Genomic DNA, 24,560 nt, shown 5'->3' with positions numbered 1-24,560 from the left:
TCAAATAAAACAATAGGAGATGTAACAGCCCAATAGGGCCTAGTCGGAACAGTGGTTTCAAGACCACAAACCCGAAGTAAAAATATTTAATTTATGATTGTTTTAGAGTCTATGATATGTTTTGGTGATGGTGTGCAAATTTCGTTAAGTAATTTTTTTATCGATAAAGTGCCCAATTTTATTATTGGGATTAAATTGTATTAATTGCAAAATATGAGTTCTAGAACATAAGTACTTGTTTTAAATGGGGTTTAAATTAGAGGTCTTTAAATGAAAAATAGACCATCATATTTTGTTATGGACAAAACTAGTCATGGAAGGGTAAAAATTGAAGGTTTAGCAAGAAGGGCATTTCTGTCATTTGGGTGTTTTAAGGCATAAAAGACAAAATTGAAACCCAAAAATCTGCTCATTCTCTTCTCCATGCTGCCGAAGTTTTCAAAAAGCATGGTTAGGGTTTCAAGCTTTTTCAAAGTTCAATTGTAAGTGCATTTGAGCCCCATTTTTAATGGTCTTCGTATTTTTGAGATCCTAGAAGCTTAACATTTCCATTTTTACCTTTTATTTGCATGAAAAATGAAGTTTAAAAATTGACCCATGCTAGATATTTGTGCATTTGATGTTTAATGGTAGAATAAGGGTGCACGAGGTTAGGAGAATGATTTTTGCTAAGTGATTTTCGTTGAAAATTGTTAAAACGGGTTAATTAGTAAAAGTTGTAAATGCTCCTAAAAGTGTGAAATAATAAGAATTTGAGGTTGTTTTAGAAGAGAAAAAGGTTCGGCTGACCTTGAATGTTATGGAAATTGAATAAAAATCATATTACGAGCCTAGGGGTAAAATTGTAATTATGAGAAAGTTTAGGGGCAAAATTGTAAATATGTCGTAGTATAATTTTTGTATTAAAATGAGTAATGTGAGTGATAATTAAGTGAAATGTGACATTTTAGATCAAAGAAATCGAGATTTGGACCAAGTACGGGAAAATATCAATCAAAATGATCGATTCGCGTTGAGGTAAGTTCATATGGTTAGTCTAAGTGATTGATTATTAAATTTGAATTAAGATGATGTATTATTTTATATATATTTGTTATCTAATCATGACTTTATGCAAGTACGAGATTAGATTAAAGGATCAATCGTGAGAAAGACAGGGTCAAGTACATTTGTACTACAACTCGTGATGAATTGACGAAAAAGACCATGGTTGGACCATGGCAGTGAGTGTGCCAGTGTAAGACCATGTCTGGGACATGGCATCGGCACAGACCGAGGAGTGCTAGTGTAAGACCATGTCTGGGACATGGCATCGGCACGGGCAGAGGAGAGTCAGTGTGAGACCATGTTTGGGACATGGCATCGGCTTGAGATGAGTGCCAGTGTAAGACCATGTCTGGGATATGGCATCGGCACCGATATGTGATCCCATGTAAGACTATATCTAGGATATGGCATTAGCGTCCTACTAGGTGTACGAGATATCCTGAACATCCCTAATATTACAAGTAGTTCAACGGGAAATTCAAGGAGTATGCTCAAGATAAGTAAGAGTAGGATATGTGAGTATTATGACTAGGCACAGGTATGTGTATGAGACTCATAAATAATGTGCTCAGATTATGATGCATTATTGATAAGGATGCAAACGAGTAAGTTTGTATGTGATTAATTTCTTGTTTTTGCTTACGTTTTAACATTTTTATGAGATATGATTGAATATGGAATAATTACTTGAGGTGAATTATGAATTACAGTTGAATATAGAAGAGTTGGAAAAATGTTTAAAAAAAATGAGAAGTTGTGGTTGAACCTTTGGAATGGATCGGATATCATTGGAAATATAAGTGTATACTATGTGTTGATTCCACCGGATATTTATGAAAATAAAGGTGATTGCTATGTGCTGATTTCACCGGATACCAATGGTTATATAAATGATTGCTATGCGCTGAATTCAATCCGTACCATTGAGTATAAAGGTGGTTGCTATGTGCTGATTACACCGAGTACTATATAAGGGTGGTGCTGTGTGCTGATCCACCGTGTAATTGAGATTATTTCAAAGTGTTTATCGGGAAACTTATTAAGTGAAAATATATGTTATGAACAACGTGTTCGATCTTTAATCAACCCTTTGGCACGATGAAATGAAGCATTGAAATTAAGAATGAGTAAATTTAACAACAAAACAGTTTAGGACAGAAACAATTGTGTGAGTTTAAAAAATCACCAAAAATGATGGGAATTGAATTAGAAGCTGTATGATATATGAAATTAAAGCTGAATGAGTCTATTTTCATATGAAGGAAACATAGTAAGCAAAAGAGTTATATATTTTGAAATATTTAAATTCTAGTGAGACAGGGACAGAATGAATTTGAAATCCTCTGTTCCGAATTTGGAAAATTACTAAAAATTGTAAAAAAATAATTATGGTTTGTAATTCACATGATTAAATTTATAAATGAGTCTATTTTCAAGAGAAACAAACGGGGACATCATTTGAGTTCTGTGAAAAAAGATAATTAATTTTTAGTGAAGAGGGGTCAGAGTTGTCGAGCAGTGAAATAGGGGAATTTTTAATGAATAAACTGTATTAATTGGCTAGACCAAAAATTCTGAAATTTCTATAGTAAGAAATTATGTGAGTCTAGTTTCAGGGAAAATTAACGGTTCTTCATTTGGAGCTCTGTAGCTCGAGAAATAAATAATTTAATGACAGTGACTCAAGTAGACAGATTAATATGAACATTAATATCATCTTAAGAAATTATTGCGAGGATTTGTCCACACAAGTTTATTAATTTCTTATTATTTTAATATGAACTTACTAAGCATTTATGCTTACTTCCCCTCTCTTTTCCTTTGCCTTATAGTATGGCCAAGTTAGCTCGGGGATCGGTGGACGTTGGAGATTGGCACACACTATCAATTGGAACACTTGGCATGTATAGTAGGCTTGGTAGTTTTGTCATATATGTCATATTTCTTATGGCCTAAAATGTTGGCCCTTATTTAATAAATATTTTTTTTGATTAAGGCTATTTGGAGATGACCAATATTGATGTGGTTATTCATGTATGTGGTAATTGCATAATTGAATGTTGTGGAGGTGGTTTACAAATGATTTCATGAATGACGATGTGTATGGGAATGTGTATGTAAAATTGGGTATTCGGATGTCCAATTATAGTATGATACATGTTGACAAAATTTTATGACCCAGTTTTATATGTTCAAGAAATTTTAAGTCCGATAACGCCTTGTACCCTGTTCCGGCGTTGGATACGGGTAAGGGGTGTTACAGGAGATGTTGATACACCCTTATGTTGCTAGCAAAACAAGTTTCTGTGGAGCCAAATGCTCCGTAACATGAAAATGGCCTTCCCCCTTGTTACAACATCTTGCAAGCTCAACAGATACAAAGCGAATTTGTAGCAAGAGTAGTGTGAAATGTGGAGTCCTGCTTGCTACCAGACCTCACGCACTTTAGAACATTTAAGATTAGAGGTAGATCTTGCGACTAAGTTTTAATAGCCTAACTAAAATTTTCAAAAGTTTTAAGAGTTTTATGAATTTTTTTAAAAAAATTAGGGGTCTAATTAATTTTTTTATATTTAATGAGAATTTCAAGAAAAAAATTAGAAGACCTTAACTAAAATTTTGAAAATAATTTCAATGAAAGTTTTCAAATTTTTTGGGGTAGAGCAAGGCCCCGTTGGCCTCCATTATGGACCGCCCCTATTCATGACCCAAACTCTCCACAAGGAGATTAGTGGGGTAGTATATGAATTCATTTTTCAACTAATTTGTTTGTTAATATCATATTTGTTTTGTGTTTTGATTAATAACATATATTACATAATTAATCATACTAATTCAAATTTATTTTAAATGAGGTGTTTGTCAATTTTGAAAGAATTTATTATCATTCTGAAGAGAAGAACTTGCATCGAATAAAATCTTATAAATTTAAGGGGAATTTGATAAAAATTTAAGTTTGCCCCTTCCTTTCACCCATAATGTTAATAATTAGTTTTATGCAAGTTATGAGGATTTTATTTTTTGTAATGGGATTTTAATATCATGACTCGATTAATTCATAAGTGATAAGGTTTTAGCATAATAATTCAAATGAATTATAGTTGCAGAATTTGCAGGTGGGGGTAGTTTGGTAAATTTAAAAGTATAAAAAAGAAAAGTTGTACTGTTTAATTAAGAATTTGAAGCATAGCGTGGGGAGGACTCTAATTAACCTTAAAGGTGCTCTTATTATAATATAGCAAAACCAGTTACAAGGGTGATCAAAATCCAACTTTATTCGCTGAACTCACATAAAGGACTTTCATGCATATAGTTCAAACATTGTTCTTTCAGGCAAAAGACCCAAACTTGGCCTCACTCAAAGCTCAAAGATAAACCAAGAAGTTTGGATAAATGAGATATGAAAGAAGGAAGGGCAGGCCATCCAACAGCAGTCACCAGCTTTCCATCAGAGACACACCCTTTAGACTCTTCCAATTCCCCTCCACCAATCTTCACCATTACCTTCATTCCATCCCCGCATGCACATCTCTTCCCCTGAATCAGATTAAGTCATTAATGTTTTAAAACCCATAGCTTCCTTTGGTTTCAACAACCGTTGTATAATCAAATAGCGATAGTTAGAGATTACCTTTAGAACACCAGCAGCAGCAAGGAGCCATTGCCCTTGCCCAACACCAGCAATGACCCTGTTTTTCTCAGCGAATTCCTTCACTAGAGTGACTGCTTTGTCGTTCATTACCAGCAACTCTGGGGACCTCCCACCCGGCACAACAAGGCAATCGTAATCATAAACACTTACATCACTCCAATTGGCTGTAATAACCAAGTTATGGCCACGTTTCTCGCTGAAGGCTTGGGCTCCTTCATCATCGTGGATGGCAGTGACACAGGTTTCGCCCTTTTTCTTGCTTGGGGTAACTGCATCGACCTTGCACCCTACTGCTTGGAGCGCACGGAATGGGACATTGAATTCATAATCTTCTACATAGTCCTTGGAAAACACAACAGATTTATGATCAGTTTTATTCGTGTAACTATCTTCCTAGTGAAGAGCTTATTTTTCTTACCCCACAAAGGAAAAGCACTGAGTTAGCCTTGGTTGTATGAATTCGGGCTCCCATGGATTCAAACAAAGTTTTGAGAATTTCAGCATGCGCTGGCCATCCTATGGAACTCAAGATGTTTCCATCTTTGAGACAAGCAGTAATGTCAAAAGGTGATGTGATTCCAGGTTGCTCCCACCAAATACCACCCGCCAGCTCAATCACTGGTTTCATGCTTGCAAAGGCAGTGCATTTCTTGCCTTTCAAAAGCCCTGCCGCAGCCAAAATGAGTTGGCTATGGCAAGTGGTGACAATAGGCTTTCCTGCGTCAGCAAACGCTTTAACAATGCTCAAGACCCTGTCGTCGACGCTGAAGAGCTCCGTGAACCGGCCGCCAGGAATAACCAGGGCATCATAGCATCCGACCTCCACTTCATTGAAGTTCGAATTCAGTGTAAATGAATGGCCTGGCAGTTCTGAGTAATGCTGGAAAAAGAAAGGTTTAAAATTAAACTCTCATATTCAATGCCCTGGAAACAAAAACAGCTTACCTTTGTTTCTGGACCCTGGTGTGAACTGTGAACTAACCATACATGTATGATGAAATAGCAAAGCATTTCACCTCAAATCCCAAGGACACATGGATGGCAGTGAAGCATTTTTGACCAGGTAATTTGGTGGGAGAGACGCAATCAACTCGAACCCCAAAGGCTTGCAGCACTTGGAAAGGCACCATCACTTCGAAATCTTCCATGTAGTCGCCACAGATTATCAAAGCAGATTTCTCCACAACAGAGCCCATGATGTTCAATCACTGGCAGTGGCAGAGTAGTTTACCAAAACAAAAGAGTGTGTATATATATGCATAATGTACTTGGAGTTGGTGGTGAGTCAGAACAAATGGAAGTAATGAAGAGGCAGTTTTCACATGCCAGTTACGCAAAATGATAAAAATGAAAACCGTCGCTTTCCATTTCCCAAAGCAAGAAAGTTGTTTCTCTCCTAAATAAACCACTTAACGCCGTTAAGAAGGCATGGGAATAAGGGGAAGGAGTCGTATACGCAAAGGCAACTTCAGATGTATTAATTCACATGAAATTTAGAATCCAACTATTTCACCCCCATTCCGAAAGAAACGGATTTTAATAGAATCGAGATTCATTCAATTTGCAGCATTTGTAACATTCCCATTGTCTTTTCTCCTTAGACACGCTTCATTAAGTGGGTTCAGGCTTCATTGTATAACAGTCAGGTTTTTTAACGCTTCCATTTTCCACCTTTTTATGTTCACCTTCAGATCCATGGGCATTTAAATGATGTTGATGCTTTACAGGCAAACAAGATGAGGAAAGCTGAAGCTATTAAATAATAGGCATTTCAAACATATCAACTGATTATATATTAATACAAACAGTTTCTCTAAAATGGTACAGTAAAAGATGTTGCAAGTGTAGCTGCCTAATGCTTTTTCTTCTGGCTCTTTCCCAGTCTTTGACAATCTATGGTTAAAGGGGAGCTTTCGTAAGTCAAAAAATATGGAAAAGCTCGCCCAAGTTGAGATGATTCGATCAAAAGCATACAAATGGTACATTCGCTTCTCCATTAATCTGATCTTGGTCTATTCGAGCCACTTTTATGACTATTATACATAGGTAAAAGCCATCGCGACTTGTGTTTCCGTCTGCCATAACACCGCCAATAAAGCATCCAAAGAGCTACTGTACAACCAATGGGAATGGCCCATCTACAAAAACAAATGAACGCAGAAGGTAAACAGGTTGCAGATACTAACTATATTTGCAACTTTGGAATGGTAGAGAAAGAAAAATGGTCATTTTGACACGCTTCTGCTAAGAGTACGTGGCCGAGTAGTAACAATGACAAAGCAAGTTTGTTTAGAAATGCAACTGAAAGTGTTAAATTACCTGTCCAAATCAAGGATGGGATTGTAGACAATAGTTTCCCAAGTGGATACAATAAAATGCCACACAGGGTTGTAGTAAAGAGACTCCGATGACCAGAACATCCTCGTATATGTCTCTAAGAAGATAAATAGTACCCATGCTGCCATTTCAATCAATATGAACTTTATGATAAACCGGCCAACCATCACCATGATGAGGGAGAAGGTCACCAACCAATTGAAGAGTCGTTGATTGTATTCCTTGATAAACAGAGAACGCGACTTACCCATCATCTGCAAAATGTATCATACATTCAAAAACATATTATTTAGCAAAGACATGACAATAAAAATTGTTGCAGTTTCAATTAGAAAGCACTAGAAATATGTATATTCTATTTAATAGGCAAGTTAAAAAATGATCCAGCCCCCTTCTCATCCACAATTCCTTCAAAATCATGGTGTTCAATGTAGTTGAAATTATTTTAGTTTCATGTCCACCTTCAAAGGCTGGAAGTACTTGTTCAACAGGGAGAAAGAACAAAACTTCATCTATTCAAGCATTAAACCGACTCAGATTCCATTTCGAAATGTTCTCTAACACACTCTATCAATAAAATTGAATGGAACTCCCACCATTCCCTCTAAATATTGCAACAGAAGGGAAAAAAGAACTTTTTGTAAGAAAAAAGAAGCTGAATAGGGAACTGCAAAGATTCCAGATTACCTTCACCATCCGTTGCTCATAATTAGCTCTTGAAGGCCCAATGCACTCCTGCTCAAAGCTTCGGTTGCATTGCAGGAAACCTGCATTAAATTTTGCCATAGAAGGAAGTCTGAGGACTTGAAGCTGGTCCATGTTGTCTTCACATTGGGTATACAGCGCCTCACAGAGCCTTGCAGAGTGATATTCATTCGCCATAATGATATTTTTATTTACCTGGACAAAATTTTCCACATCAAGGACACGAGAACTACAAAAGCTAGTAGTCTACTAGATCAGATTACATACAAAAATATTTAAAAGAGTAGGATTTATCACTTTTAAAACCCAGGAACATGCCTAGCATTATACATAGTTTACCCGAAAACAATGCCTTCATATAAATTTTCAGCTAGTTTACAATAGCAAAGGATCAAATAGCTGAAATCTGAAAAATGTGTATCTACTAAAGTTATGGTTGTCTATTTAAGTTTCCAACTTATCTACCATCTAGCAACTTACAAAATCTCCTTTTACAACCACTAAATTAGAATTTGATACGTTTATAGAAAGAACCAAGAATTTGAATGACTCAGGAATGAAAATCTGAATGTATGAATTGATAAATCATCATTGATGAGAAAAACAAAAAAGAAAAGGTAATGCCCTCTAAAGTGCCAGTCAATACCTCCTTGATGTCTTCATCCAGTTGCTCGAAAGAGCTCTTTGCATGGCGACGACCAAAATGTAGTTCATCAAAAGCCTTCATTGCTTCCTCTCGAGACCTGTCATGGGCATCTTGTAAGGACTGCTCTGGCATAGGTAAACGTAATTTTCCCATCCTTCTGTTGTACAGCTTCAAACATCGCTCTACAATACCTTTATTGAAAACCTCTACAAGAGAGCCTGTTGATGGGATCTCCCCTTTATTCAAAGCTTCAAGTATCTATAATATGAAAACAAAAGGCGTTTATAGACATCAATCAATCCCATCCCTAACAATGACTAATTTAAGAATTCTCACAATCCATGAACTGTAACTTATTGAAGAACAAGTCTGAGAATAGGAACACAGACTAACCTTCTCCAGGAATGAAACAAACTCTTTTCCATTTAAAGATTTGCCCTGCACAATCTTGGGGCGAATAATACTAGCTACAAGCTCTTTCAATTGCTCTCTTTTCTTAACATACATGGGATCAAGGTCATCATCCTTCAGGTCACAAAGCTTTGTTCGCATGAGATGAGGCTGTAAGTTCAAATGTTAGTTAATTAGGTAGTCAAGGTTTAGATTTTAGCAATAACTTTAATTAGTTGTCAACAAGAGATCTGCAGCAAATCAACATATTTGGGAAATATACACACATTCCATCATCCAAAATCTCAGTGAAAGCATGAACAAATATATGTCCTTGCCTTCTCCACCACCATGTAAAACCAAATATGAATATTGAATGTAGCCATGAATTGAAAAAAGTCTTATGTAGACATACGACATCATAAGTCCTATACACATCAAGCATCCATTTATGTTTCTGATCAGAAGGACAATAGCATCGGAATGGAGAGAAAGGGTAAAGAGCTAAGGTAATATACAAGTTAAAAAAAATTGAAACTCATACCTGGGGTAGGCTAAATGCTGTGCTATTATCCCCCATTACAGCTAAGGAGTCCCGGATCTGATTAACCTGACAAAGTTCCAAAAACTGTGAAATTCTGATCAAGAGTGAAATTAGATTAGTGATAACCTACAAGTAGGTCATGAAAGGAATACCTGATCAATATTTTTGTCTCCTGAAGACACAAAAGACAGACCATCATAAGACCATCCCAAAATTGAAGCAAAATTAATATAAATAAACATCTATCTAACAACTAAGGATGCTCCAGTAAACTAACCACCAGTGTTAGGGACATGTCTAAGTGCCTCATCCACCATTTCTTTCACTGTTTTCCCTTCTGCATAAAAACCCAGAAAAATGGCAGTGAAAAGACACAACTGCCGAATGGCATTTGGAAAGGAATGTCTCACAAATCTACCACAGCATTTTAAATGAAGCTTGGAGTATAGTGAATGAATCCAAAGAAAATTTTAACCAGACATATATCCAAACAGATAAAATCTACGAATGTAAACTTAAAAGGGATAACCCTGTTGCAATTATAATGATAAAGGCAGTGGTATTGAAGCTACCCAGAAGGCAATTATCAACTTACCCAGAAAATCTCGCTGGATAAGCCACAAAAGTTTTGCAGGTTCAAAAGCAACATCTTGCCCCTACGAGAAATTTAGTTACTCTAGAATCACCACAGCAAAACAGCTTCATTTGCACAAACATAAATAAGGCAAGCATTTTAGGGGGTCAAAATTTACCTTCACTCTGTGTTCCATGAATTGTTTGTCAAAAACCACAAGATAAGTTAGTGTCAAATTAACAAGCACTAAAATGCAAAATAGCACCAATTTTCCTCATTGTATGTAGTAAGTTGATAATGCTTTCTATTCAGTTTATGGAAGAAGGGCAAACCTTCCATAAAATTCTTCAGCAAGCTCAACAGCAAATGAAAGCCTTGATATGTCAGCTTCCCGGACCTAATGAAAGAACAGAACAGACATGTTTATCGACAAAAAATCAACCCATCAAAGGCAGCTGGTAATTCTGGACTTCAAGACTTTTAGTCACATGTCCACAATCTGAAGCATAGACTGTGATGCTAAATGAATAGCTTAAATGCTAAAATTGACAACATTGCTTTTATAAATGTATAATAAGAGAAACCCATATAAAACACCAGGATAGCACTTTATTTTTAGCCAAGAGGAGACAGGCAACTATCAACATCTTCTCATATTGGAAGATGTTTTTTCTATTTAAAGAAAATTTAATACAGATACCGCTTTTCAATTTATCAAAGCCCAAAAAGATCTTTTTTTATGCTTTGTTTTAGTAATCAATTGTAAGGTATCTTAACCAGAGATCGCATACCTACATAGTATTTATTTCATATCTAGAAAAACCAACCTTCATATATAGTCACTAAAGTTAAGCAAACTTTTACTCTAAGTTTTTTGTCAAAGCAGTAAATTGTAATCTTATATCCCAAGAATGCACTTAGCTTTCCAAATTTTAGCTTGAACCATATGATCTAAAACACTAGCCGTTTCAGCTTCCAAATATGTCAATGTTTCAAATAAGATCATCTAAAAACAAGGAAAAGTTCTAAATATATATAGAGGGAAGAATTAACTAACCGTCTCAGGCAGGTTATAAATCAGTACAGAGCTCATAACAGTAGCCAAAGCAAAAATCCTGCATGAACAGACATCAGAAAAAGCAATATAACTAAAAATATACCATATAAAGCAAGTTGAAGTACATGTGCTGGAATTACCTATCGTCATATACGTTTGACTTCCCGACACTTTCAAAACCCTCAGTATCAAGGTAAAAGACAGAAGTTCTTACTCCATCAATATTCAATTCTAGCGGTGTTCCCCAAACCCAAATTCCTGGTAGAAACAAAGTGTAAACATCCTATTTAACAGGTGTGCATAACTGTAATATTGTTGCTGTCTTACCCTTTGTTTTTGTGTCACGCATGTGCCCAACGCCAAATCCTGAGGGATAAATAGGAAAGAGTGTAAACAAGAAGTCGTCAAATTGATCCCATTTAAATTTTCAAAAATATTGAAGTGACAACAATGTCTGCAAACAACAAAGGAGCATAAAGCAGTAAGGAATGCACCTTCATAACAAGACAGTGATAGAAGTTGATTCAGCAGAAAAGATTTGCCGGAGCGGTAGGGACCTATGACCTGGATATAAGATTTGAGTAAAAATAAATTAGGTGCAGTATCAAATTTGATACGTTTTGTTATAGGAATAAACCAATAATGTCAACCAGAAATTCACCCGGAATAACGAGTTAGATATCATTGAAGAAGTCAGTAAATACTGGATGATTTGCATCTTATATGCAACAAACATTTACACTGTGCTATAAGTACTGATGATTCAATGCATCAATTTTACAAATGCACCTCCCATAGAAATGCCAACAGTCATACTTGGGATGAATTTCCTCACACTAATGCTAATATTTTCTATAACATGGGCAAAATATTTTCTTACTTTCCTGGGTTGGGAAAGAGGGGGGAGAGGGGGGACCCAATTAGAGCAGTTTGCTTTAGTAATTCATATTTTGAGTCTAACAGATATCTAGAGTCAGGTCACTAGAATAAAACCAATAAACTGCAAATGTATACTACATGCCTGGGAAGGGTATCTAAACTTACAGCAACAGCTGCAATTGGGGTATTTATTCTGCTGATGGCTTCCAAGCCTTCCCTTGAAAGGCGAAGCTTTGTATGACCAGGATCAGGCTCCACGATAGGAAATCTATATGCATAAATTTAAGTGAAGAAAAAAAGGAAACGAGATCAGCATCAGATTAAACCGAAGATCATTATAACCTATTGAGATTATGTGAAGTTATTGCAAAAGCAGGCACAACTATCAAAGCTAGTGCTAAATTAGAATCAGATTTCAAGGGAAAATTTGAATGTCACGCTTAAACAGCATTTACATGTACTTCATACATAAAAAATAAAAAATAAAATAAATAAAAAAAGAATTTCCCTATGGAAAGCACATTTCTTAATGCTATTATTCTGCATCATAAGCTTAAAATCTTTCCTGCAAGTGCACGAGAAATTTTAAAGGAAAAAAGGGCATTTATTAGCATCAGCATAAAAGCAGAACGGCTTACAAACACTCCCCAGTTTTAAAGCAACAACGCATATAATCTAGATATGATGCAACCCAAGCATGGTTATATGGATCCTCGTCCTGTACCTTTGCTTCTTTTGGTGCACATGTATGATGGCACAGACCGTACAATCTATAAAACTTGCTTTGCTCTCAAAAATAAACTGTGCCTTTATATATAAACCTTATGCTTGAAGTATATAGCAGAGAAACATTAAAAAAAGTTTGGGTGGTCTTCGCATAAACCAAGACTCAACATAACGTGCTAACTTCAAACCAAGTGAGATGAAGATAAAGTCAACACTAATTATAAGACAGAACGCACCAGAAAGGAGTGATCTACGACAACTGAGGAACTATGAAACCTCTTCTAGAGAGCAAGCTAATTACCATTAGTTCGAATCAAAAAACGACCACCATGATCTATCCTAACTAAGAAATTGTATATTAGATTTGAATCAGGCTGTGACTTTTTTTAAGAAGATTTCTTTTTTCCGTTTAACTTCAATTGCCAAAAAGGGCTAACGCCATCAAGTTTCAAAGTGCCTCTCATAACATTATTCTACTTATATTACACATAGATATTAAAATAGTACAATCATTCAGAGTTCATGTTAAGCTTCCTAAACCAAATCAGGAACGCATCCAAGAAAAAGAAAGTTAAAACTTCAATTTTTTTGTTAAAGAAAAGTGGGGGCGGTAACCACCAATAAACCAATTTGTCCCGCCGAGATCTTAGAAACATGCAAAAAGGTAACTCCATCACATCTTAATCAACTGATAACTACTCCAATAGCAAAAAAGTGATTCAACAAGAAAACATAAAATTTTAAACATAACCAAATAAAAGAAAACTTACGGTTGGTGAAAACTGTCGATTGAGAAAGACCCAGATGCCAAAAAGAGGAGAAGAACCGAAACAACAAAGACCCAGTGAGAAATATCCATTGTTAGCAAAGATACTACTGTTCAAATGCAGATAGAATGGTGAAGGTGCGTGCCAAGAGATTTCTGCTGCATCTACAAAAAATGAAGAAAGTGGAAAGGAAGTCACAAGTGCAGAATTGAAATTATGGTGAGGGTATGTTGTGGTTAAGAAGGATAGAAGGTCAAAAGTTTACTTGGCTTGGTTCTATTGGTGGGTTAACAAATGTACATCTCGTAGGTTTTTTCACCTTAGCTTCAAGCGGTCCAGACAGATCTGGGAAGCTGAAGCTCTAAGTTAGCCCACCACCTTTTCCATCTTCCGAGTCTTTTATTTTCTTTTACAAACAAAAAATTTTGGTTTCCAAAATTCCAACCTTTTTTTTTTTGCTTCATTTATCATTGATTGGATCCACCTTTTCACTGTATTGCTATGTTGAACTTAATTATAAATATAGAGTTTTAAGCTTGTCTAGATTCCATCGGATGATGAAAAGTAGTATGATTTTTGTTTTTTGTTTTTTTTTTCATAGTCAATTTGAAATTTTTCAACAATTGTGAGTTTGTCAATATAAAACACACACAAAATATCACAAAAACACACATTATTTTAAAAATTTTAATCGGTTATACTTAGCTTTATATATAGTAAAAATAAAAGTAGTTTGGCAAATTAGTGAATTTTTTTAAGGTGAATTATAATTACAGGGTAGAGCCCGAACAACTAACACGACCAGCGCGACTCAAATTCAGACCACACCTAGGGTAATGAACGCTATTGACCATCAAACCATCACATAAAATTCGCCGGTGTCACTTTAAATAGAAAAAAATGTAAGAGTTGAAATTAAATTGAAATAAAAAAAACTACACAAAATGGTTAATTCAAAATAGAATCTAGTGCAGCATAACAAGTGGTCAGTTTAGGGTCCACCTGAGTTCCATATATTCATGTTTGAATTGAATATTAATATAGCATACACTCTAACTTATTTTCAGAGTTTTCTCTAACACAAATAAAACGTTTCTTTTCCATCCCTTTCGCATTATGAAAGAGAATTTTTTTGCTTGTTCATTGTTTGACATTTGATTTCTTTGCTTGTTTTTTATTATCTAGTTTTAGGTGTTTTTTTTCCTCTTTATCATCCTTTCATGGAGGTTTTTTTTTTCTCCAGCTTTAGGTCTTCTTTCTTGGTTCAAAATTCCATGAAACAAGACAAGCACTTTCAGCACACTAATTGTAAGCACGATGGGTGTAGGCTTCGATCTTATATCGTGTTCAATGTTGATTTGAATCTATTGAGGGAACCATATGGTTTTTTGTTGATTTGTTATGTAAGCAATTACACTTAATATTCCATTTATTTCGTTAAGTATATTTAGGCATTGTCAATGCATTAGCAGAAGCTAATGTTTGAGTGTTTCATTAGCATGACTTCTAAGCCTAAATTGTTGTTTAATAATAATAAAATACTTGTATAACTATTTTGTAAAACTTCTTACCGAAGTTAAACTAATAACCCGAGTAAAGAATGCCTATTTAGTCACTAAGTTCACTAAATAACAATTATCTACATTTACCCTGAACATTTTCACTTGACTTCAAGTCATCAATGCACCTATAACACCATTTTTCTATTTCAATCAATTCTTTATCTATATACATGACACTCAAAATTCATTATTTGTCTTCACAATTCACAATTCAAAACACCTTGTTGATAATGAAATGTGATCCGTCTAGTTTAAACGAAACATTTGCCTCCCAAGCATTATCTCCACACTATATGTTAAAAACATGTTAAGCTTCTTCAAAATTTAGTAAGTACTCACATGAATTCTAATTCTAATTAAATATTTAATATAAAATATTTTTAATATATTAAAATTTTATAAGCGCAATTTTATAAATGAATTTTAAAAAGTATTATTACATAATACATAATCTTAGAGATTTACTTACCATTAATTATTACAGATTTTGTTTACGATTCATTCTTTATTTACTTTTTATTACACAAATGCTTTGAATAAACAATAAAAAACTACAAAGGATACACGGAATAAACACGACAATATTGTGGAACATACCCAAAGGATCTACAACTCGTGGCTTAATTTTCACACCCAAGTAACTTTCATTTTCTTCTTTATGGGTCATAAATAAAAAATGCTAGTAAGCACAGCATTTGATTGGCAACATATCGGAATCATAGTATTATTGAAGGTTAGTTTTTGTTGCGCGGAAGCGTGTGAAAGAGTAAAATTATTGTACTAAAAAATCACACTAAGTTCAATTCCCAGGAAAGAGAGGTAGATCACGAAGATCACTTAAATACCAAGTCTTTCCTAGCCAGAATATCCCTCTATCGTAATTTAATAGCACAATAAATCACTACAATCACATTCACAAAATATGCAAAACAAATAATAAAGAACACCAGAATTTTAACGAGGTTCAGCAAATTTTGCCTACGTCCTCGGGCACTACCAAATATATTTCACTCCAAAAATTACAAGTGAAATTTACAAATAGAGAGAGAGAATAATGCCTTAAGTAGAGAATGGCAATTATGGGATGAAGAAAGTAAGAAATGGTTAGGCCTATTTATAGTTGAGGTTTAAGGATCAACTTGCAATGTCCCTATACAATTAGGGACCAAAATTGCAATTATCCCATGCCAACTTTTAACCCAACTTGCCAACCAATCTTACTTTCTACTTTCGGTACCCACCCTTTTTGACTTTTCAAACAATGTGGGTGGGTTCCAATAATCTCCACCTTGAAGATTTGATTAGGATAATCTTATCTTCACACAATTCTTTCTGCCTTTGACAACAATACTTGATAGTGCCTTCTTCAACTGTTAAACTTGCAGGATATTAATCAAGTTCAAACAATGTTCGAACTTGGTTGCTGTTACCACCTTGGTCATCATATCTGCGGGATTATCTGCAGTCTTGATATTCTGAAGACAAATTTTCCCCTCTTCAATAATTTCCCGCACAAAATGGAATCGTACGTCGATATGTTTTGTACGTGCATGATAGACTTGATTCTTTGCTAAATGAATAGCACTTTGACTATCACAATACACGTTAATATGCTCCTGAACTAACCCCAAGGTTTTAGCCATACCTTGTAACCAAATAGCCTCCTTTACAGCCTCTATTACAGCCATGTACTCGGCTTCTGTGGTTGACAATGCAACTGTAGACTGTAGTGTAGACTTCCAACTTATTGGTCCTCCAGCAAGTGTAAACACATAACCGGTGGTTGATCTTCGCTTGTCCAAATCACCGACATAGTCAGAATCAACGTACCCAATAACACCTTTACCAAGTGTATTATCCTGCTTGAACAGTAATCCAACATCCACGGTCTTCTGAATATACCGTAGAATCCATTTCACAGCTTGCCAATGTCCTTTTCCAGGATTATGCATATACCTGCTCACTATACTAACTGCCTGTGAAATGTCGGGTCTTCTACACACCATTGCATACATCAAGCTACCCACTACATTAGAATACGGAACTTGCAACATGTATTCTCGTTCCGTATTCGTCGAAGGAGATAGTTGTGCAGAAAGCTTGAAATGAGAAGCCAACGGGGTACTTACAGGTTTTGTCTGCTCGTTCATGCCAAACTGCTGTAGTACCTTTTTCAAATACTGCTTCTGAGACAAGCTAACTCTATCATGAGCTCTATCTCTCCATATTTCCATGCCGAGAATCTTTTTAGCTTCTCCTAGATCTTTTATCTCAAACTCGAGATTGAGTTGAGTCTTCAATCTTTCAATCTCAACTTTGCTCTTAGATGCTATTAGCATATCATCAACATATAAGAGCAAGTATATGAAAGTTCCTTCTTGTAGCTTCTGAAAATACACGCAATGATCAAATTTACTTCTTGTGTACCTTTGCCCTTTCATGAACTGATCAAATCGCTTGTACCACTGCCTCGGAGATTGCTTCAATACATAAAGCGACTTTGTCAGTTTGCAAACCCAATTTTCTTTTCCAGCAACCTTGAATCCATCTGGCTGAGTCATATAGATTTTCTCTTCCAAATCACCGTGTAAAAACGCGGTCTTCACATCAAGCTGAACTAGTTCAAGATCATATTGCGCAACCAAGGCGAGCAAAATCCGAATAGACGAATGCTTCACAACTGGAGAAAACACTTCATTGTAGTCTATTTCTTCTTTCTGAGCGTAACCCTTTGCTACTAATCTAGCCTTGTATCGAATTTCATTTTTATCAGGAAATCCTTCCTTCTTTGCATATACCCATTTGCATCCAATTGCCTTCTTTCCCTTGGGTAGTGTCACCAACTCCCAGGTCTTATTTTTATGAAGAGACTGCATTTCTTCATTCATTGCTTGCTTCCACTTTACACCATCAGGGTTACTTATTACTTCTGTGTAAGTAGAAGGAACATCATCATCTGTAATTGGAAGTGCATAGGCCACTATATCATCAAAGCGAGCAGGCTTACGAATCTCTCTTCTTGGCCTTCTATATGCAATTGAATCTTGTTGCTGTAGAGGTTCTTGGGTAGGAACCTCTTCATCATTTGTCCCTTCAATATTAGCTGGATCATCGTTAACCTTTTCAAGCTCCACCTGCTGCAAAGTACTACTGGTTTTGTCATCCTTTTGTGAATCCTTGTACTTCAACATGGTTGATTCATCAAAAGTCACATCTCTACTGAAAACAATCTTCCTTGTATCAGGACACCAGAGACGATATCCTTTTACTCCATCAGTTATACCCAAGAATAATGCTTTCTTTGCTCTTGGGTCTAACTTAGATTCTTTTACATGATAATATGCAGTGGAACCAAATACATGCAAAGAATCATAATCAGTAGCAGATTTACCAGTCCACATCTCCATAGGAGTTTTTCCATTTATTGCAGCTGATGGCAAACGGTTAATTAGATGGCACGCATATGTAACTGCCTCAGACCAAAATTCTTTGCCCAATCCAGCATTGGACAACATACATCGAACTTTCTTCAGTATAGTTCGATTCATTCGTTCTGCCACCCCATTTTGCTATGGTGTATCCCGAATAGTGAAGTGTCGCACAATGCCCTCATCTTGGCATACTTGTAGAAATGGATCGTTTTTGTACTCAGTATCATTATCTGATCGAAGTCGTTTGACCTTTCGACCAGTCTGAGTCTCCACCATCTTCTTCCATTTCAGAAATGCATCCAAAACTTCACTTTTTCTTTTCATTAGATACACCCATACTTTTCTTGAATAATCATCAACAAAAGTAACAAAATAGTGCATACCTCCCAAATAAGCTACTTTGGTAGGTCCCCACGCATCACTGTAAACGTAGTCCAGAATTCCTTTCGTATTGTGAATTGCTGGACCAAATTTTACCCTATTCTGCTTTCCCAGAACACAATGTTCACAGAATTCCATTTTGCAAGAATTTGCACCTTTCAATAAGCCTTGCTTCACCAATGTCTGCAAAGTTTTTTTCACCAGCATGTCCCAATCGCATATGCCATAATCTGGTAGCCTTTGAATCTACATCTTTTGTAGAAACTGTTGATGTTGATCCAATAACTGTACTTCCATTTAAAAAATACAAGTTATTTCTTCTTGTGCCTTTCATCACCGTCAGTTGCCCATCTACTACTTTTAGTAATCCATCTCTCAAAGTGATTGTGAGCCCTTTAGATTCTAGGTCACCTAATGAGATGTGATTTTTCTTCAGGCTAGGTACGTAGCGAACATCTGTCAAGACTTGGATTGAGCCGTCGTGATTCTTCAATTGGACTGTACCCACTCCCATTGTCTTACAAGCACTATCATTGCCCATAAGAACAATTCCACCTTCTAGCTCTTTAAGACTATAAAACCAGTCCTTATTAGGACACATATGGTAAGTACATCCTGAATCCAAAATCCACTCATCCGTTTGACATGCCATTGCCATGCCAACCAAGCTAAAGTCTGACTCCTCATCATGCTCCGCTACACATGCATTAGAAATAGCCTTGCCCTTTTGTAGCTTAGGACAATTCTTTTTCCAATGCCCTTTTTTACGGCAAAAGGCACATTCATCTTTGGCGGGTCTCCCTTTGGACTTTTCCCTTCTACCAGATTTGCTGCTGTGTGAACGACCTCTTACTGTTAAGACTTCTGCGGTTGTATCTCTGTGATCTCTTTTATCTTTCTTTCGAGTCTCAAATCTATACAACGCACTACAGACTGCATCAAATGTGATCGTGTCCTTCCCATGAAGCAATGTGGTGGTAAGATGATCATATTCATCAGGAAGGGAATTCAACAACAATAATGCCTTGTCTTCATCTTCAAATTTCTCATCCAAATTTAGCAAGTCTGCTAAAATTTTATTGAATGAGTTCACATGGTCATTCATCGACATACCGGGTGCATACGTGAATCGATAAAGTTTCTTTTTCATATAAAGCCTATTTTTAAGACTTTTCGTTAGAAACTTTTCTTCCAGTGTATCCCATAACTTCTTCGCTGATGTCTCCCTCATGACAGAGTACTTCTGCTCTTTGGCCAAACATAGGCGGATTGTACCACACGCTTGTCTATTGATCTTGGCCCACTCCTTGTCATCCATCTTGTCAGGTTTTTCTTCAAGGGCTATATCTAGCTAAGACATCCAGGATCTCACATTGCCACATACCAAAATTATTGGTACCGTCAAATTTCTCTACTTCAAATTTTGCATTTGTCACAGTAGTTCTTGCTGATGATGATGCTGCTGCCATTTTTCTCTTCAATCCCAACTACTGTATACGTGAACAGTACCGTATACGTAAATAGTGTCGTATACGTGAATAGTACCGTATACGTGAATAGTGCCGTATACGTGAATAGTATCGTAAACGGTCGTATTCCCCAAGTACGAACTTGGCTCTGGTACCAATTGTTGCGCGGAAGCGTGTGAAAGAGTAAAATTATTGTACTGAAAAATCACACTAAGTTCAATTCCCAGGAAAGAGAGGTAGATCACGAAGATCACTTAAATACCAAGTCTTTCCTAGCCAGAATATCCCTCTATCGTAATTTAATAGCACAATAAATCACTACAATCACATTCACAAAATATGCAAAACAAATAATAAAGAACACCAGAATTTTAACGAGGTTCAGCAAATTTTGCCTACGTCCTCGGGCACTACCAAATATATTTCACTCCAAAAATTACAAGTGAAATTTACAAATAGAGAGAGAGAATAATGCCTTAAGTAGAGAATGGCAATTATGGGATGAAGAAAGTAAGAAATGGTTAGGCCTATTTATAGTTGAGGTTTAAGGATCAACTTGCAATGTCCCTATACAATTAGGGACCAAAATTGCAATTATCCCATGCCAACTTTTAACCCAACTTGCCAACCAATCTTACTTTCTACTTTCGGTACCCACCCTTTTTGACTTTTCAAACAATGTGGGTGGGTTCCAATAGTTTTACATTACTCTTATAGTATAGAAGTGTTTTTGAAAATTTGTGTAATGAAAAAGTGGTTTTAAAAAGTGTGTGAAAAAATTGTAATTTTGTTATTTTAAGATGTTTGGTAATGTTGTTAAAAATTATGATTAAAAGTGAAAATCTCCATATTAGACATGATAATGGAAAGTAATATTTTTCATGACATTTTTTTTGTCACGCATTGAGTTCTAATAGTTTGGATATATAATTTATCATAAAGATAAAATATTAAAACAATAATTAAAATAAAATTACCAGGCCAAGAGTATAATTCATAAAAACAATATCAGTTTTGACCCATTTTTAATCTCACCTAGGCTTATCCTTTTCTTTAAACCCAATCAATGACCTTTTTCTTATTTTATCAATTTGCTTAACAATTTCTTGGTGAAACAGCAGAAAGAAATGAATGTTGTATATAAACTCAACAGCTTTACTTGAATGATGAAAGTAATAAGGGTTAAATGGAATCTTTCACATCCCAAACCCCAAAACTGCATTTTTCTCTAGCTTTTCGGTTTGGCTCTAAAAACACTTACATCCCAATTACATTCTGCAGTCCAAAAGTACTTTTGGGACTCAAGAAGCAATCCCTAACGCAGCCTGAATACCGGCGACTCCAAGAAAAAAAAAACAGGTCATCCACAACCCAATGCTAACCAAACATAAGATCCATCATCCTAGTCCCTAGAATCCTACTGCAAAGGGGTGATCTCATCCCAAATCTTGAGAAATCTCAAGCTGTTCAATATAATTAAGTGTTTATAAGATTAAAACTTTATTTTAAAAAAATCTTAATTTTGAGCTCCGTCCATCAAAATCTACCCAAAAACCTCATTTTATCATTTCAAAGTAATGATTTTTAAAATTTAAATTTAATTATAAAATATTATTTATAAACAATAAAACCGGTCCACTTGAGTTGAGTCGAGGTTAAAAAGAATATAAAACCAAACGCGAGTTGAACTAACCAAATCGGTGGACCGGATCCCTCCATTAACACCTCTAAACAGAAGTTTAATTTTCTTCAACTTTCATTCTCTTGATGCAAATGGTGCAAAAAAATTCGGCTCCTTATAACTGGAGTTTTTGCCTTAAGCCTCCTTTGGATGCAACTGCATCTCAGTACATTGGCTTTTTTAAGCTAAAAAAAAAATTGCAATTGAAATGTTAGTAAACGCAAGGCTGTTTGGAAAGCATTGTTCAGTAGGTTGAAAATGTATTTCACCTCACTGGAGGCTTAATTCCAGACTGGAGCTTAAGCTCAATACTAGCAAGAAATGTAAAATGTTGATGTTTTCAAGAAAAACGAAACCCAAGTAAAATCTTTTATATGCTCTAGAATAAAAATAAGTATAAATTACATTGACAGTCACTTAATTTTAAAATAGCTAACAAAACAGTCACGGTTATTTTATTTCAATAACTCAACTTTTAAAAAATAATAAAATAGTCACTAATCTTATAAAAAAAGTGATAAAACAGTCACTGATTAATAGTTTCCGTTAGTGTCTTAATAATAAGATCACTGATGTGACAAGTTAATTTATGTCTATAGTGAAAACCCTCCAAATTTAAACAAAATTTGAAAAAAAAACACACACTTAATAATAGAGAAGAAGAAGAAGAGACTGTAAAAAAAAAGTATGTAGTCGTTTGCAGGTGGATGAATTATTGACCAGGCTTGGTCGTAGAGTTCCACCAGTCATCAAACTGGTCTCAACCGAAGCCATCTCGGCAGCCCAAAAGGCTCTGAGGTTGCTCGTGGCGTGGCTTCTGAAGTCCACCGTGCTGGAGTGTTAAACACCGCCTCAGGATTAGCAAAATTAGTGTACACCAAGTATGAACCCACAGCGAAACAACTTTATGCAAAGTATGAACCCAAAGCCGAACAATGTGTGGTTTTAGCTTGGCGTAAACTCAACAAGCTCCCTCTCTTCCCTCAAGTTGCCTCGGTCGTTGTCCCAACAGCTGCTTATTGCAGCGACAAGTATAACGAGACAGTTGTTAGCAGTGCAGAGAAAGGGTACAAGGTTGCCTCCTATTTGCCTTCGGTCCCTGCTGAGAAGATCGCTAAGGTGTTTGGTGAGCAGACGACTGAAATGGAGCCATTGGTATCTGAGAGTTTATCTGCTTTGAATCTTTGCTTATGTGGGTTATGACTTGTGAAGATAATCTGGACCTATTTTATGTTTTTACTTGTGACTGTCTCTTGTGAAGGATGGAACAATAGGTTTTAGTTTTCATGTTTGTTTTCGTTGTATTTTATTTTTATTGAAATAAATTTGTTTTTGATGGAACTTGTTTATATTTTATATTCTGGGGTTTGAGTCTGCAAATTTGTTCTTAATTTGATCAATTTAGATTGACTTGCTTGAATAGATGCTTCCTTTTGATTTGTTTTGAAGCCTCTTCACATATATGTTGTGAAATTTATTTGTCGTTACTGTTAAAACGACTACAGATGCTATTCCTTGGACCAAACGACTACAGACTTTCTTTTTTACAGTCTCTTCTTCTTCTCTTATATGATTAACTACCTTTTTCACTACAAACAAAATAATTTTACTAACACTTTACTTGACTGAATTTTGAATCAAAAGACAAAAATTGAGAAACTGGACTATCTCACTCAAAACACTTTTTAAAAGATTATGCGATACAATTGAATCGATTAAACTTTTGTGGAATAAATATGCAGCCACATGTGAACCTTTCGATATCATTCTATTTAATGTTTGCTCAATTATTCTTTACCCGCAAATGCAATATAGGTGTTAGGCTCAACAATAATGATTTCCCCATATACCAAAATTTGTGGTCACTCCACCAATAGTAAGAGATGTAAGAATTGAATTGTAACACCCCTTAACCTCAAACCGTCGCCGGGACAGGGTTACGAGGTGTTACCGGACATATCAAACAATTTACAAATAATTCTTAAATAAATAACCAACATATTAAAATAAATCATAATTCATATAAATTTTACTAATTGACTTCATTCTTCTTCTTCTTCTTTTTTATAAATTTCAGTAGCATTTCTGCTTATTTTTACATAAAACCCCCTGCAAATTTCAAATCGCAACCAAACCAATCCCAGTAATTCAACCAATACATTTATATACTTAAATTATACTTGACATAACAACTTAATTAATGAAAATCCTATTATCATTTCTAATTAATTCATAAAACTAATCAAGCCATTTCAACTCAATACCAATGTTATAAATAACTTCTACCAGTTTACTAATATAATCATCAAAACATCAAATACCTTTCTTTACAACAAAATTATATAACATACCAAAATAACCATTATCATTCTTATGTACATGCCACTTTCATTTAAGGAAGAAAACATCACCGAATCTCTATGCAGGAGTCGGGATTGACCTGGATGCTGGATCGAGACTCTGACCCTTTTTTCAACTTGCACACGAAAACAACCGTACGCTGAGTATTTTATACTCAGTGGTATTACCATAATTCAAATTGTAATAGCAATAAAGAATTATAATTACCGAGCATATAACTATCCGATTTGTTAAATATCAATTAATTCATAAACTTTCATTATTTGACAATAACAATACAAGTTTTATTTATTCTTCAATCTCAATCACATATCACATGTAGCAATTTCAATCACTACATAAACATTAAAT

The 24,560-nt window shown here is 35.4% G+C and overlaps 2 protein-coding genes, 1 long non-coding RNA gene and 1 pseudogene across 7 annotated transcripts; 2 read left to right on the top strand and 2 right to left on the bottom strand.

The window, feature by feature from the left end:
* The first annotated feature begins 407 nt into the window (after positions 1 to 407).
* On the top strand, positions 408 to 1,754 carry LOC107923745 (uncharacterized). The gene is made up of 2 exons (XR_001691613.2): positions 408 to 482; positions 951 to 1,754. It is a non-coding gene; the product is annotated as an uncharacterized lncRNA (long non-coding RNA).
* Positions 1,755 to 4,254: 2,500 nt separating this feature from the next.
* LOC107924119 (DJ-1 protein homolog E-like) lies at positions 4,255 to 5,895 on the bottom strand. 2 transcript variants are annotated; one of them, XM_041103872.1, is made up of 4 exons: positions 5,645 to 5,835; positions 5,118 to 5,579; positions 4,679 to 5,041; positions 4,255 to 4,584 (listed from the first exon to the last, which is right to left on the bottom strand). In XM_041103872.1, exons 1-4 carry the CDS (start codon positions 5,708 to 5,710, stop codon positions 4,402 to 4,404), a joined length of 1,074 nt encoding a protein of 357 aa, XP_040959806.1. In that variant the 5' UTR covers positions 5,711 to 5,835; the 3' UTR covers positions 4,255 to 4,401. The 2 variants fall into 2 exon arrangements, with proteins under 2 accessions (XP_040959806.1, NP_001314165.1); NM_001327236.1 differs by having other exon boundaries at positions 4,402 to 4,584; positions 5,716 to 5,895.
* Positions 5,896 to 6,436: 541 nt separating this feature from the next.
* On the bottom strand, positions 6,437 to 13,817 carry LOC107924118 (guanylate-binding protein 5). Of its 4 annotated transcripts, none has more exons than XM_016854414.2 (18): positions 13,590 to 13,809; positions 13,328 to 13,488; positions 11,997 to 12,099; positions 11,447 to 11,516; positions 11,280 to 11,318; positions 11,093 to 11,210; positions 10,953 to 11,010; positions 10,228 to 10,292; positions 10,074 to 10,080; positions 9,917 to 9,977; positions 9,599 to 9,658; positions 9,474 to 9,493; positions 9,322 to 9,387; positions 8,781 to 8,948; positions 8,388 to 8,645; positions 7,724 to 7,936; positions 7,019 to 7,290; positions 6,437 to 6,837 (listed from the first exon to the last, which is right to left on the bottom strand). In XM_016854414.2, the coding sequence occupies exons 2-18, from the start codon at positions 13,414 to 13,416 to the stop codon at positions 6,696 to 6,698; spliced, it is 1,809 nt and encodes a 602-aa protein (XP_016709903.1). In that variant the 5' UTR covers positions 13,417 to 13,488; positions 13,590 to 13,809; the 3' UTR covers positions 6,437 to 6,695. The 4 variants fall into 4 exon arrangements, 3 of the variants coding, with proteins under 3 accessions (XP_016709903.1, XP_016709905.1, XP_016709904.1); XM_016854416.2 differs by having other exon boundaries at positions 13,644 to 13,807; XR_005921108.1 differs by having other exon boundaries at positions 6,718 to 6,837; positions 7,019 to 7,133; positions 7,232 to 7,290; positions 13,328 to 13,817.
* LOC107923341 (REF/SRPP-like protein At3g05500) lies at positions 13,453 to 23,295 on the top strand (annotated as a pseudogene).
* Positions 23,296 to 24,560: the final 1,265 nt, after the last annotated feature.

The sequence above is a fragment of the Gossypium hirsutum genome, chromosome D11, assembly GCF_007990345.1.
Source record: "Gossypium hirsutum isolate 1008001.06 chromosome D11, Gossypium_hirsutum_v2.1, whole genome shotgun sequence".
In the NCBI taxonomy this organism is placed as follows: domain Eukaryota; kingdom Viridiplantae; phylum Streptophyta; class Magnoliopsida; order Malvales; family Malvaceae; genus Gossypium; species Gossypium hirsutum.
This window is presented reverse-complemented; position numbering and strand designations above follow the sequence as displayed.